General features: G+C 46.0%; 1 protein-coding gene across 1 annotated transcript in view; it reads left to right on the top strand.

Annotated features, from left to right (window-relative positions):
* Positions 1 to 13,137, top strand: part of EFTUD2 (elongation factor Tu GTP binding domain containing 2) — a 40,032-nt gene that overhangs the window by 23,800 nt on the left and 3,095 nt on the right. The window contains exons 12-22 of the mRNA XM_058702953.1: positions 1,932 to 1,995; positions 2,587 to 2,677; positions 4,102 to 4,237; positions 5,854 to 5,981; positions 7,283 to 7,476; positions 8,898 to 9,009; positions 9,374 to 9,514; positions 10,941 to 11,042; positions 12,019 to 12,101; positions 12,688 to 12,774; positions 12,963 to 13,089. Of these exons, the coding sequence (XP_058558936.1) occupies positions 1,932 to 1,995; positions 2,587 to 2,677; positions 4,102 to 4,237; positions 5,854 to 5,981; positions 7,283 to 7,476; positions 8,898 to 9,009; positions 9,374 to 9,514; positions 10,941 to 11,042; positions 12,019 to 12,101; positions 12,688 to 12,774; positions 12,963 to 13,089 (1,265 nt within the window). The remainder of the gene's footprint in view (positions 1 to 1,931; positions 1,996 to 2,586; positions 2,678 to 4,101; positions 4,238 to 5,853; positions 5,982 to 7,282; positions 7,477 to 8,897; positions 9,010 to 9,373; positions 9,515 to 10,940; positions 11,043 to 12,018; positions 12,102 to 12,687; positions 12,775 to 12,962; positions 13,090 to 13,137) is intronic.

Here is a 13,137-nt window from a genome sequence, read left to right on the forward strand (position 1 = left end):
AGCGTCTGACTCAGGTCATGATCCCAGGGTCATGGGATCAAGCCCTGCATTGGGTTCTGCACTGAGCATGGAGACTGCTTAGGATTCTCTCTCTTTCTCCCTCTGCCCCTCTCCCCCATTTGCATTCTTTCTGTATACTTATATTTTTACAAAGGAGGGGAGGGGAGAAAAGTCATGTTTGGGACTTCTAGAAAGTCAGCTCTGAAAGGAATATCAGAGATCATTGAGTCCTTCCCCTTCATTCCACATATGGGAAAACTATGCCCAGGGTTACAGAACCTACTGGTGGGCTTGGGACTAGAATCTACTTGATGTTTTTTCCATCACACCGTACTTCCACAGTTGATGTCATGTCCTCTTAACTAAGAATCTGGCAACGCATGGGGAACAATCTCTGACTTCTAAGAACTCTGTCCAAGGGGTAGACGGAAACCTGCAGAGTGTTGAACAACAGTGTATGGCATCAGTTTGGGCAGGAAGAGATGGGGCTTCATAGGCAGGTGGAGAGTAGAGAGCAGGGAGTTCTAGATTCGCAGCATTGGAAGAGGAGGTACAGAGGCAGGTGGTTTGGACCCATGGGCTATTTAATAATGGTGAACTGTTTCACCAAAGGGGAGAGTTGAAGTAAAACTGTGGGCAAGCTGGGTTGGGACCACATTGAGGAAGGCTTGGAATGCCAGGTTAAAGAATTTCGACTTTATCCTGTGAGCAGTTGGGAGCTGTTAAAGATTGGGGTAGGCTGACACGTGCAAAGCTGATAGAAGATAGGCCAGGAAGAAGGGTGGGTACAGGAAGGAACACCCGGTTAGACATTTTCACCAGTATTCAGATACAGGATCGTGAATATTGGGTTCCTGTTATTAGTGAGATTGAAAAGGAGGAGAAGAACCAGAGAGAAGTTCACCCTTTCTTCCACTGAGCGTTTATTAAACTTCCAGCACGGTAGGCCTAGTTCTTGTGAGCACTCAAGCAACTCAGTCCAGTGAGTAGGCTGTACTATAAGGTGCAGTAATGGAGGCGTGTAAAAGACACAGTGGTTCAAAGGAGAGAGAGTCACTAACTAATGTGGGAAAGAAGGGAAGAGTTTGGTAATTAGCAAAGTGGGGAAGAAAAAGATTTTGAACCTGGATGAAATGCCAAGGTAGCCTCAGTAAAAGGGGGAATGGTCTGAAGGGGAGCGTGGCTTTAGGGGAAAAGTGATGAATATCCTTTATGCCATCTTGAGTGAAATCATCTAGATAGAAATATTCATGACAGAGTTGGTCATGTGACCAAATTGGCTAACAGGAGCTCTTGATTGAGAAGATCTTGAATTCTAAAAGCCACCGTTGCTTGGCTCAGCCTGACCAGGATTAAGAGTTACACTCAAACTAAAAATATTAACTGGTAAAAGATGAGACAAAGGTAGGCTTTGGAGTTTTCTCTCCAGAGGACTAGATGTCTGCCTTCCAGAGGCTTGGGGCTAGTTTGAGCTTTAGCGTGGCATTGCAGCTGGGAGACTGCCCACACTGGCAGCAGAGAGCTTATGTGGATCAGGGAAGAGAGGAGGAGCCATTAAGCCCCACTTCTGGAAGGAACAGTGTTTAGGTGCAGACAGAGCATAGCATGTGGGCGGTTGGGCCTATTTTATCGAAGGAAAGCATATAAACCGTATCCTTGTCCATAGCTCAGTTCTTTGCTTCCTAGACATAGAGCTGCCTGGGTACTCATTTTGGCTCCAGCGTAGCCATGTCTAATTTGGGCCAGTCCTGTCCTTGTCTGTGCCTCAGTATCCTTGTCGGCCTGCCTGGGTACAAGGAAATGTCCAGACCTTGGGAAGGAACGTGCTAGAATTCCTCAGCTATAAACCACTTATGCATCTGGAACCACGTATGCAGGCTTTCAAACAATACTTTGTTAGGTAGATTATAATCATATGGCTTCTCTTACAGGTGACATTAACTACCAGGAATTTGCTAAAAGACTCTGGGGTGACATCTACTTCAACCCCAAAACGTAAGTAGAGTGGGGAAGTGACTCTCTAGAGGGGGCGTTCATTTTTCCAGGAAGTGAGGACAGAGAAAGAGTTCCTAAGATTAAAACCTACCTTTTGGGAAGGGGTAGGGGGGTAGTGCAAGCAGGGGAGGGGCAGAGAGAGGGGGGACAGAGGATCTGGAGTGGGCTCTGTGCTGACAGGCTGACAGCAGTGAGCCTGATGTGGGGCTCAAACTCAAAAACCGCGAGATCATGACCTGAGCTAAAGTTGGACGCTCAACCAACTAAGCCACCTAGGTGCCCCAAAACCTACTTTTTTATTAAACATGAATAATCCTCCTCTAAGTGGTTTGGCTTCATGAGCTCTTAACAGGATGAGCCTATTTCTCTTGAGGTCTTCACAGCTCAGCTCAGGCATGCACGAGAGTCATAACCATATGCTCTCTTGGGAATCTCTCTTTGGAAATGTTATGATCACATACACATTCCTTCCCCTTCACCCTGCTCAGATTCAGAACTTAGGAAATTCACCCTTGGGGTCAGTGACACAGCCTTCTCCCTGCTGGGCCACCCGTAACTCTTTTTTTTTTTTTTTTTTTTTCCTCTTAATAGACGAAAATTCACAAAAAAGGCCCCAACCAGCAGCTCCCAGAGGAGCTTTGTGGAGTTTATCTTGGAGCCTCTGTATAAGATCCTTGCTCAGGTGAGAATGTCAGGCTGCCTGGTTCAGGCCTGCCCTTCTAAACACAGAGTACAAAAGTTGGTGAACTCAGACTTCCCCCTGCCCCTAAACCTGCTCAGTTTTGTTTTACTAAGCATGAGGATAGTTGCTCACCAGTCTTCTAGATCTATGGTCCTCTAAGTGCCGTTGAATTCAGAGTGAAGGGGGGAAGATAAGAAAGAAAAGGCAGTGGAGAAATTTTGTATAAAGATTTGATACTTGAGAACTAATAATTTCAGTTGTAGGGATTTGATTTACAGATATAATTGGTTTATGTATAGTGTGTGTGTGTGTGTGTGTATGTACACATTTTATAAGAGGGGAAACAAACTGGAAATAAGTTAAATGTTTATCAGTGAGATTCTGATTAAATGAATTATGGTACATCTCAAGTATTTTGTAGCCATTAAAAGAATGGCTGTATTAGCTTGCTTTTTAATGACTTTTCTGGGCCTGTATATATGTGATGTTTGTCAAATCGGAAAGGATGCATCACGGGGTGCCTGGCTGGCTCAGTCGGCAGAGCATGCAACTCTCGATCTCCAGGTCGTGAGTTCAAGCCCCATATTGGACATATAACTTACTTGGAAAAAAAAAAAAAAAAGATGCATCAGACAGTGGTAAGGATGCAGTTAGACATGTAGGATTCTCCAAAGAAAAGAGTATAACATTGAGTTTGCATGAATTTGTGCTACCTAAAAAGCAGAAGTAAAGGGGTAACACTGTACGGGAGTTTTCGTAGACCTTTTTCCCAAGACAGTTATAAAATATTCAAGTGTTTAATAAGCACTGTGCACAGTTAACACACACATATACACAAAACGTGTGTGGCCATACCAGCTGACAAAAGAGTAAAACATAGCAACAAGACAAAATAACATGATTAAAATTTATTAGTGCTGAAAAATACTTAGTATCTTGTGTCAGACTGGAATGGATTAATAAAAGAAATTTATAGAGTCTGTCTCATTAGAGACCTTGAGTCTGCTGAGAATGATTTAGCTTGGCCTTGCCCTACCAGCAGATGGACTGCTAGGTGACCTTTTTTGGTTCCTTCCAGTGCAGTGATCCTCTAAATCTGAGAAGTCTCTAAATAGGGAAGAGTAAGGGATTTCCTGAGTGGGGTGAGATGCTGCTTTTCAGACACCAGGGGGCAGCACTGAAGGTCATCAGAGAGGGCCAGGTTTATTTAACCAACCCCTTTTTTCCCCCCAGGATTGGTTTGAAGAGTAGATATCAAAGATTTCTTTCAAACCAAATGGCTGTCCTTGCCAAGAGCTCTCCCTGTAGAAGAGAGCTTGGCGCAGTGACCCTTCAAATTGCCCTTTGGCCTTCCCTTGCCCTCTATAGCAGGCAACATGCTGGGGCCATCATTACAGCTGACATGGTATTTGGTACCAACACAGGTTGTGGGTGACGTGGACACCAGCCTCCCCAGGACCCTGGATGAGCTTGGCATTCATCTGACCAAAGAAGAGCTTAAGCTGAATATCCGCCCCCTGCTCAGGCTGGTCTGCAAAAAATTCTTTGGTGAATTCACAGGTAACAAAAGAGCTCATGGCCCCCTTCCCATCACTGTCATGTTCTGCCACATGTATCGTGGGGACCTTTTCCTCACTCCACTGATGTGCAGAGATGTGAGGCTTTTTTAAATAAACTGCAAGCCGGATGTACAGCACCTACATTTTTCTCCTAGCTGTTTCCTTTGGTGGATGGTACCAAGAACTCTATCTTGGGAAACAAAAGCAATTATATTTCCCTACCAGGAGGAGCGTGCAAATAAAGGAGATGTTGAAACAGATTCCGAGGTTCTAGTATTTTTACGAGACTCATAAGTGATGTAAATAGACTCATGAGCGATGGGAAATACTGGGAAAAGCAGCAGGCTCAGATTTCTTTTCTCCTAAGCTCCTGTCTCCTCTATTTAAGTGGCACAGAAGGCAGGCGATATAGTAGAATGAGCCCTGGACCTATTGAGAAAGACCTGAATCTTGTTCCTATTGTGGCCCTGGCCCTTCCAAGTGGTGAGACCTGGGTCAGCCACCTGATTCTTCTGTGACTCGAATTTCTCATCTGTAAAATAAGGGAGGTAGTAGAGGTAATGACTAAGGGTCCCCTCAGCAATCTCTTGATTCTCTCTTTTTTTTTAATTTTTTTAATGTTTATTTATTCTTGAGAGAGAGACAGAGACAGTAGAGCTTGAGCAGGGGGCGGGCAGAGAGAGAGGGGGGGACACAGAATCTGAAGCAGGCTCCAGGCTCTGAGCTGTCAGCACAGAACCCGACATGGGGCTCGAATTCACAAGCCATGAGACCATGACCTGAGTGGAAGTCGGATACTTAACCAACTGAGCCACTCAGGCGCGCCAGCAATCTCTTGATTCTGGTAGTTATTAGGTGTCTGAATCCACAAGGTGCATGATTCTAGTAGTTCATTCTCGGCTGGTCATCCATCTGACCTAGGAGACACCAACTGAAAACAGATCTGCTTTCCCCAAGGTGCTAATGGAGGTTTTCTCTTTCATGGCCTATTGGCTGTTAGAAAAACAGGATGATGGGGCGCCTGGGTGGCTCAGTCGGTTAAGCGTCTGACTTGGGTGCAGGTCATGATCTCACGGTTCATGGGTTCCAGCCCTTCGCTGTGCTCTGTGCTGAAAGCTCAGAACCTGGAGCCTGCATCAGAGTCTGTGTCTCCCTTTCTGTTTGCCTCTCCTCTGCTCGCTTGCTCTCTCTCTCTGAAAAATAAATAAACGTTAAAAAAAAAAAAGAAAACAGGATGATGTATTGAACAGAAACATAGGCAGTATTTCCCGAAGAGAGAGTCAACTCGGATTGTTCTGAGTAGATCTAAAGAGGTGGGGTACTTATTGTAAGTGCTCAGTAAGTGCTTATATTCAATGAAAGATCATGGATTGGTAACAGACACTTGAAAATTTTTGTCACCTGAGTTCAAGGAACCATTGAGCCCTGCTTCTTGCTCTTAGAGCATACTCCCAGGAAACAAGGTGGTACTTCCCGCTGGGCTCACGGTGCCCTAGCTTGAGAGCTGAAAATGAGTCCCTGCACTTTTAGCTTTCTGGCCATCACCAGTGGATCCATAACTCACCGTCACTTCCCCCTGTGAGTGTAGAGTAATGGCTTTGTCTTCTCCCTCCACAGGCTTTGTGGACATGTGTGTGCAGCATATCCCCTCTCCAAAGGTGGGCGCCAAGCCCAAGATTGAGCACACCTACACTGGCGGTGTGGATTCTGATCTCGGCGAGGCCATGAGCGACTGTGATCCTGACGTAAGGGAAAACCCCCATTTCTGTTTTTTTTCCTCCTTCTGTTGGAGATGCTGTTTTCTGGTCATAGGAATGATGCCTTCTTTCCATCCTTGCTTGCCACTCCCCGTTAGCAAAGTCAAACAGGCCTGAATTCAAGACCCAGGGTTACCACTTCTAGTGTTATGATTTTGGGAAAATTATTCTATCTTTCTAAGAGTCTTGGTGGGTAAAATGAGGATAATAGTATGTATATGATTGTTACAAAATTAAATAAGAGTAGGAAAGTTTTACAGTTGTGTTTAGCATGGTGCCTGATAGACAGTAAACATTCAACAAATGGTAGCTAACTTTGTCAGCTTTGGGCTTTAAAAAAGTCCTTACCAGGGGCACCTGGGTGGCTCAGTTGGTTAAGCGTCCCACTTTGGCTCAGGTCATGATCTCATGGTTTGTGGGTTTGAGCCCCGGAGCCTACTTCGGATTCTCTCTCTCTCTCTCTCTCTCTCTCAAAAATAAATAATTTTTTTTTTTAAATGTACTTAAAAAAAGTCTTTCCCAGGGATGCCTGGCCAACTCAGTCAGTAGAGTATATGACTGTTGATCTCCAGGTCATGAGTTCAGGCTCCACATTGGACCTACACAGCTTACTTTAAAAATAATTAATTTGTTGGGGCGCCTGGGTGGCGCAGTCGGTTAAGCGTCCGACTTCAGCCAGGTCACAATCTCGCGGTCCGTGAGTTCGAGCCCCGCGTCAGGCTCTGGGCCGATGGCTCGGAGCCTGGAGCCTGTTTCCGATTCTGTGTCTCCCTCTCTCTCTGCCCCTCCCCCGTTCATGCTCTGTCTCTCTCTGTCCCAAAAATAAATAAAAAACGTTGAAAAAAAAAATTAAAAAAAAAAAAATAATAATAATTAATTTGTTAATTGAAAAAAAATTTTTTTCCCAGCTGTTCTCAGTCTAATTTCTCAGCATGAACGACCAACTGAGAATTGTGTTACATCTTCGGAGGGAATTTGGGGCAAGCAAGTCTTGTCATCTTGCAAGTTAACAGGGGCGATCTGCCATCCTAAACCTGCCTTTCTTCTCCATTGCCCTCATCCTCCTAGAGAAAAGACAAAGTTTTTTTGCTTTGCTCTGCCTATGACATCTGCCAGCTAATCAGGGGGTAGGGCATGGTTTGGAATTTTCCCAGGAGATTGACACATCTTCCTCTAGGTCTGGGCAGCCTCCTCGCAGAGCCGTGTCATTGCCGTCCAAGGAGGTAGAGACAAGGGTATTTACCCTGGGAATATGTGTGGTCGAGCCTGCACTCTGTCCCCACCTCCAGGGTCCCCTCATGTGCCACACCACCAAGATGTACAGCACGGATGATGGAGTTCAGTTTCATGCCTTTGGCCGGGTGCTGAGTGGCACCATCCATGCTGGGCAGCCCGTGAAGGTGCTGGGGGAGAACTACACCCTGGAGGATGAGGAAGACTCCCAGATATGCACCGTGGGTCGTCTTTGGATCTCTGTGGCCAGGTACCGCCAATAGTAGCCTATAGAGGCATGCCTTGGCCTTGTCACGGCAGCTGCATGGGCCACTTTGGTAGGGCATCAGCTGACCCTCCCTCACATCTGTTGACTTCTATTTCTTACTACCCAGAGTTGCTAGGGCCAAAAGGCAGCTACTGTTGGGATAATGCCAAGAGCCTTGCCTTTGAGTTTTGAATGGCTTATATAAACTTTTGTAAGTTTTCTATTTTTACTCTTTTTAATCCTCTCTTCCTCTTCTGTGTTTCTGAGTCACAACCTTTATGTTTCTTCCCAAAAGAAATTGTCTCCCAACCTCCACGGACTATTCTTTGACCAAGATAGAAGATTTTGCTAGATCCCTTATAGGTTCCTTATCTGCAGCACCAGACTTAGCTTGGGCCTCTGGGCTGCTTGTGAATTCATAAGTTCGGCTTCTTAGCTAGCAAGCAGAGTCAAGGCAGTTCTGTTCTGACGTGCCTGCTGTACCTTGCCGATGGCCCCCTTTCCCTCTCCAAATCCACCCATTCCCTAGAAGGCAGAGGACTGATGGCCTAGGAGAGTTGCAGTATCTTCTGTGGTGCTTTTGGCATCTCCTTACATTCTACCCCTCGGGCAGGGCCTTGCTTACCAGTAGTATCCACCTGAAATTAGGTTTTCCTCTTTTGTCCTCCTAAAATACCATGAGCTTTCTTCCATGTGCTAACCAGTTTGTAATTCCAGTTGACCCTTGAACAACACAGGTTTAAACTACACGAGTCCACTTTAATGTGGGGTTTTTTTTTTCCAGTAAATACACTATCATCTGCAAATGTATTTTCTTTTCTTTATGACTTTAACATTTTCTTTTCTTTAGCTTATTTTTTAGAAGAGTACAGTGTAGAATACACATATAGAATGCACATACGAAACGTGCTAATTGAGTGTTTATGTTATCGGTAAGGCCCCCAGCGGACAGTAGGTTTTTAGTAGTTAAGTTTTGGGGGGATGGGGCGCCTGGGTGGCTCAGTCGGTTGAGCGTCCAACTTTAGCTCAGGTCATGATCTCGCGGTCCGTGAGTTCAAGCCCCGCGTCGGGCTCTGTGCTGACGGCTCGGAGCCTGGAGCCTGTTTCAGATTCTGTGTCTCCCTCTCTCTCTGACCCTCCCCTGTTCGTGCTCTGTCCCTCTCTGTCTCAAAAATAAATAAACGTTAAAAAAAATAAATAAATAAAAGATTTTAAAAAAGTTTTGGGGGGAGTCAGAACATATATGTGGAGTTTCAACTACATGGGGCGTTGGGGCCCCATTGTGCCTGGGTCAGTTGTACATATATGTGAGGTTACATGGTTGGTTGTTGTACCCCTCCCCTAATGGGATGTATGTTTGGTTCACCCCTGCTCCTGGCTCAGTGCCTGGCACCCCTCCTTATTTCACTCATCTGTTGCCCCAGGTACCACATTGAGGTGAACCGTGTTCCTGCTGGCAACTGGGTTCTGATCGAAGGTGTTGATCAACCAATTGTGAAGACAGCAACCATAACTGAACCCCGAGGCAATGAGGAGGTAGAGTTTCTGAAAAGGCAACTGGATTAGTTTAAGCTGGAGGGTCCCATGGGAACTCACAGGGTACTAACCCGGAGTCACTGCCGCTTCCTGGTTCTGGGCCTGAGCACAGGCTGAAGCTTCTAGATCAGACCCAGCTCGAGTCTCCCTGTACTCCACTCAGTTGCTAGGAGTTAGGAGCAGTTGCTTTATCTTTTCCCTGCTGTTTGTTCTGCCCAATTACATGGGAATAAATGGCCCTTCAGGCTGCCTCCCAGCAGCACTTTGGCTTCTGGTTGGGGAGTGGTCTCCTCCTCTCTGACCTCTGTACCTTTGGTGCCTACTCAGGCCACGTGCCCTCACTCCTCTGCACTTTGAATCTCAGGCTCAGATTTTCCGCCCCTTGAAGTTCAACACCACATCCGTTATCAAGATTGCCGTGGAACCAGTCAACCCCTCAGAGCTACCCAAGATGCTGGATGGTCTGCGCAAGGTCAACAAGAGCTATCCATCCCTCACCACCAAGGTATGTTCAAGGTCTGCAATAGCTGCCCCCGGTGACAGGTCTGTGCCGCCCACTGCTTCACATCCACCAGCTGTCTCTGATCTGCTGCTTCCAGCAGCCTGTGTCGAAAGCAAGTATTCCCTGTCTGTTACTGTCATTTGAAAACAAGACACGTTTTGGGGGGGGGGGGGGGGGGTGCTGCGAGTGCACATGCATGTGTTCATATTCCACAGTATCTTTAGATGAGAAAGAGATGTGTGTTAGAAAGTATACTTTGATGGGAATGCAAGCTGGTGCAGCCACTCCGGAAAACAGTATGGAGGTTCCTCAAAAAACTAAAACTAGAACTACCCTACGACCCAGCAATTGCACTACTAGGCATTCATCCATGGGATACAGGTATACTGTTTCGAAGGGACACATGCACCCCCATGTTTATAGCAGCACTATCGACAATAGCCGAAGTATGGAAAGAGCCCAAATGTCCATCGACGGATGAATGGATAAAGAAGATGTGTATATATACAATGGAGTATTACTTGGCAATCAAAAAGAATGAAATCTTGCCATTTGCAACTATGTGGATGGAACTGGAGGGTATTATGTGAAGTGAAATTAGTCGGAGAAAGACAAATATATGACTTCACTCACATGAGGACTTTAAGAGACAAAACAGATGAACATAAGGGAAGGGAAACAAAAATTATATAAAAACAGAAGAGACTCATAAATATAGAGAACAAACAGGGTTACGGGGTGGGGGGAGGCGGGATGGGCTAAACGGGTAAGGGGCATTAAGGAATCTACTCCTGAAATCATTGTTGCACCAAATTAGATGTAAATTTTAAAAAATAAAAAATAAAATTAAATAAAAATAAAATAATTATTAAAAAAAGAAAAATAAAAAATAAAATAAGTAAATAAATTTTGAAAAAAAAAAAGAAATATTAGGGACCAGGATTAGTGACAATCACAGTTATACATTTTGTGAGGAGGTAATTTTTTTTTCTTAAAAAAAAAAAACATATATATATATATACTATGAATTGATTTTCCAGAAAATATAGAAGGAAAAGTGATCATTCTGATCCTTCTACATTCTTGAGCCTGCTAGCATACTTTTCTGAGTAGCTGGCCAGGGCTAAAGGGTCAGCTTATGTCCATAGACTTAGGGCAGGGTTTTCCCTAAACGGTTATGCTGGAAATTAAATCGGTGACCTAATGCCCAGCAGCACCGTGCTGAATGGTCCAGATGTCCTGAGGATTTACCCGTTGGTCACTTCCCCACTGATCCTTCTTGAAGAGGCTAGAACTGATGCTGAGGAGTGGCTGATTCTGGTAGTGGGTTTGGGCACCTCCTCCTGGGCTCTAGCATTGATTCTGTTTCTAGCTGCTGTTGCTGGCATAAGAGGTCCAGGCTATGACCACCAGGCCTGTTATGTTTCAGGTGGAAGAGTCTGGGGAGCACGTGATTCTAGGTACTGGGGAGCTGTACCTAGACTGTGTGATGCATGATTTACGGAAGATGTACTCAGAGATCGACATCAAGGTAAATCAGCATCCTCTTTCTTGAGTACCCGCCTGGCCAGGAGCTTGACTCATGGCTCCAGACTGATTTTATAAGCAACCAAACCCTTGATTCCCCTGGAAGGCCTGAGGGAAGAGGGGGTGCCCTATTGGGGAGGAGACATGTTAGGGAAAAGCATGACCTATTGCTCCCTATCTGGGAAGGTATTTGAGATCTGGTTTGCCCCTTTCTGCAGGGTTATTCTCTGTGTCATAGTTTAAAGTCCAGGCTCCCAAGCCAAAGTGATTCTTGGTCTTTTGTTAAGGAAACAGTTATACAGTTAACCCATCTTTGGTGATTAGGGCTCAGCGGAGGGTTTCAGGGAGAGAGTGAGAACTGGTTCTCCTGGATTTGTCTTCAGGTTGTGACGTGGCCCCTTGATTAAAGTGCCCATTGCATGGCCCCAGTCTCCTAGATGGTACCCATTTTCTCCCAGTTCCTGTGGTGGTGGGAGAGAGCGCCCTCAAGTACCCCTCTTAGATCCTCCTCCTGAGGTGCCCAGGACTGGTGGTCTGGAAGATACTGAGTTCCCTGGTGGCTGGCCATGTGGGAGCTTCAGGGAGGAGCTCTGCTACTCAGAGCCAGGTGTTGAGAGTGGAAGGGGATCCCGCCAGTCAGTCCCTAGTGTCAGCTGTGACAGAGCCACGGGAGGTGCTAAGTGAGTGGTTGTGGGACGGCTGAACAGACCTTGAAAGCGTCCTTGGGGGATGATACTTTAGGCCCAGGTTTGACTCCCACGTACTCTTGGCTCAGGAACAGAAACTCCACACTCCATGAAGTTTTCTCAGTCTCCTTAGTGCTGGTAAGGATTTCTCACCTGCTATTGTACTCATTATTGTACTGAATAAGACGGGTTTGTCACAAAGGTAGTGCCAAGGGAACCTCAGAATTCCCTTTGGCAGAATGTTATCCTTCCAACAAAATTAGATCTTGCCTAACAATTTATTCTGTTTCCCAGGTGGCTGACCCCGTTGTCACATTTTGTGAGACGGTGGTGGAGACATCTTCCCTCAAGTGCTTTGCTGAAACGCCCAATAAGAAGTGAGCTGGGTGTCAGAGTGACCCTGGGACTGACAGGGGACACTTTCTCTTCCTCCCTCCTCAACTCCACCCCAGTCACAAGTACTGTGGAAATAGAGACTCCCTAGGTCTCAGGATGGGGGCTTAGGATGCTTGAGTTCTAACCTAGCACTCTCCTGCCTTAGGCCTGTAGACATGATGCTGTGGAATTCTTTGCTATAAGTTCCCCAAGGATGAGTGTCCCAACTGCCACTTTTCTCCGTATAATATGATCATCTTACAGTTTTGCCCTAGCAACAGTTCTGTTGTTGTGGGAATTTTTTTAATTTTATTTTTAAGTAATCTCTGCACCCAACATGGGGCTCGAACTCACAACTCTAAGATCAAGAGCTACACACTCCACTGACCGAGCCAGCCAGATGCCCTGAGACCCTACTTTTTTAAAGAGCGGTAGATTCAAGTGAAGGAAGACAGAAAATGAACCTTTTTTGCTCTGTTTTGCTCCTCTGGCTTTTACTGATGTAACTGCCTTGTCACCCTCTCCTTAGGAATGCCCCTTCTTCAAGTTCTGCTGATCCTCATCATTACTCATTTCCTTTCTGACTAGGAATAAGATCACCATGATTGCTGAGCCTCTCGAGAAGGGCCTCGCCGAGGACATAGAGAATGAGGTGGTCCAGATCACATGGAACAGGTGAGAATGTGGCTCTGGTTTCAAGACTGAAAGGAGACGAAGCGCTACAGCTTGCCTCCCCAGGCTCTGATGATACCACGTGTCCTTCTGGGAAGCAAACTGTCCCCCAGGAAGACGGGAATTGTGACTCCAGGATGCAGAAATTGCAGAGCTGCCGGAAAACCTCCATTTCCTCCTCCTTCCCCTAGGAAGAAACTGGGAGAATTCTTCCAGACCAAGTACGATTGGGATCTGCTGGCTGCCCGTTCTATCTGGGCTTTTGGCCCTGATGCCACCGGCCCCAACATCCTGGTGGATGATACCCTGCCTTCTGAGGTACAGCATAACTAACGGGAGCCGTGCAGTGGTTTCTTTGCTGTGGAG

Source organism: Neofelis nebulosa, chromosome 16 (assembly GCF_028018385.1).
Source record: "Neofelis nebulosa isolate mNeoNeb1 chromosome 16, mNeoNeb1.pri, whole genome shotgun sequence".
Classification (NCBI taxonomy): Eukaryota; Metazoa; Chordata; class Mammalia; order Carnivora; family Felidae; genus Neofelis; species Neofelis nebulosa.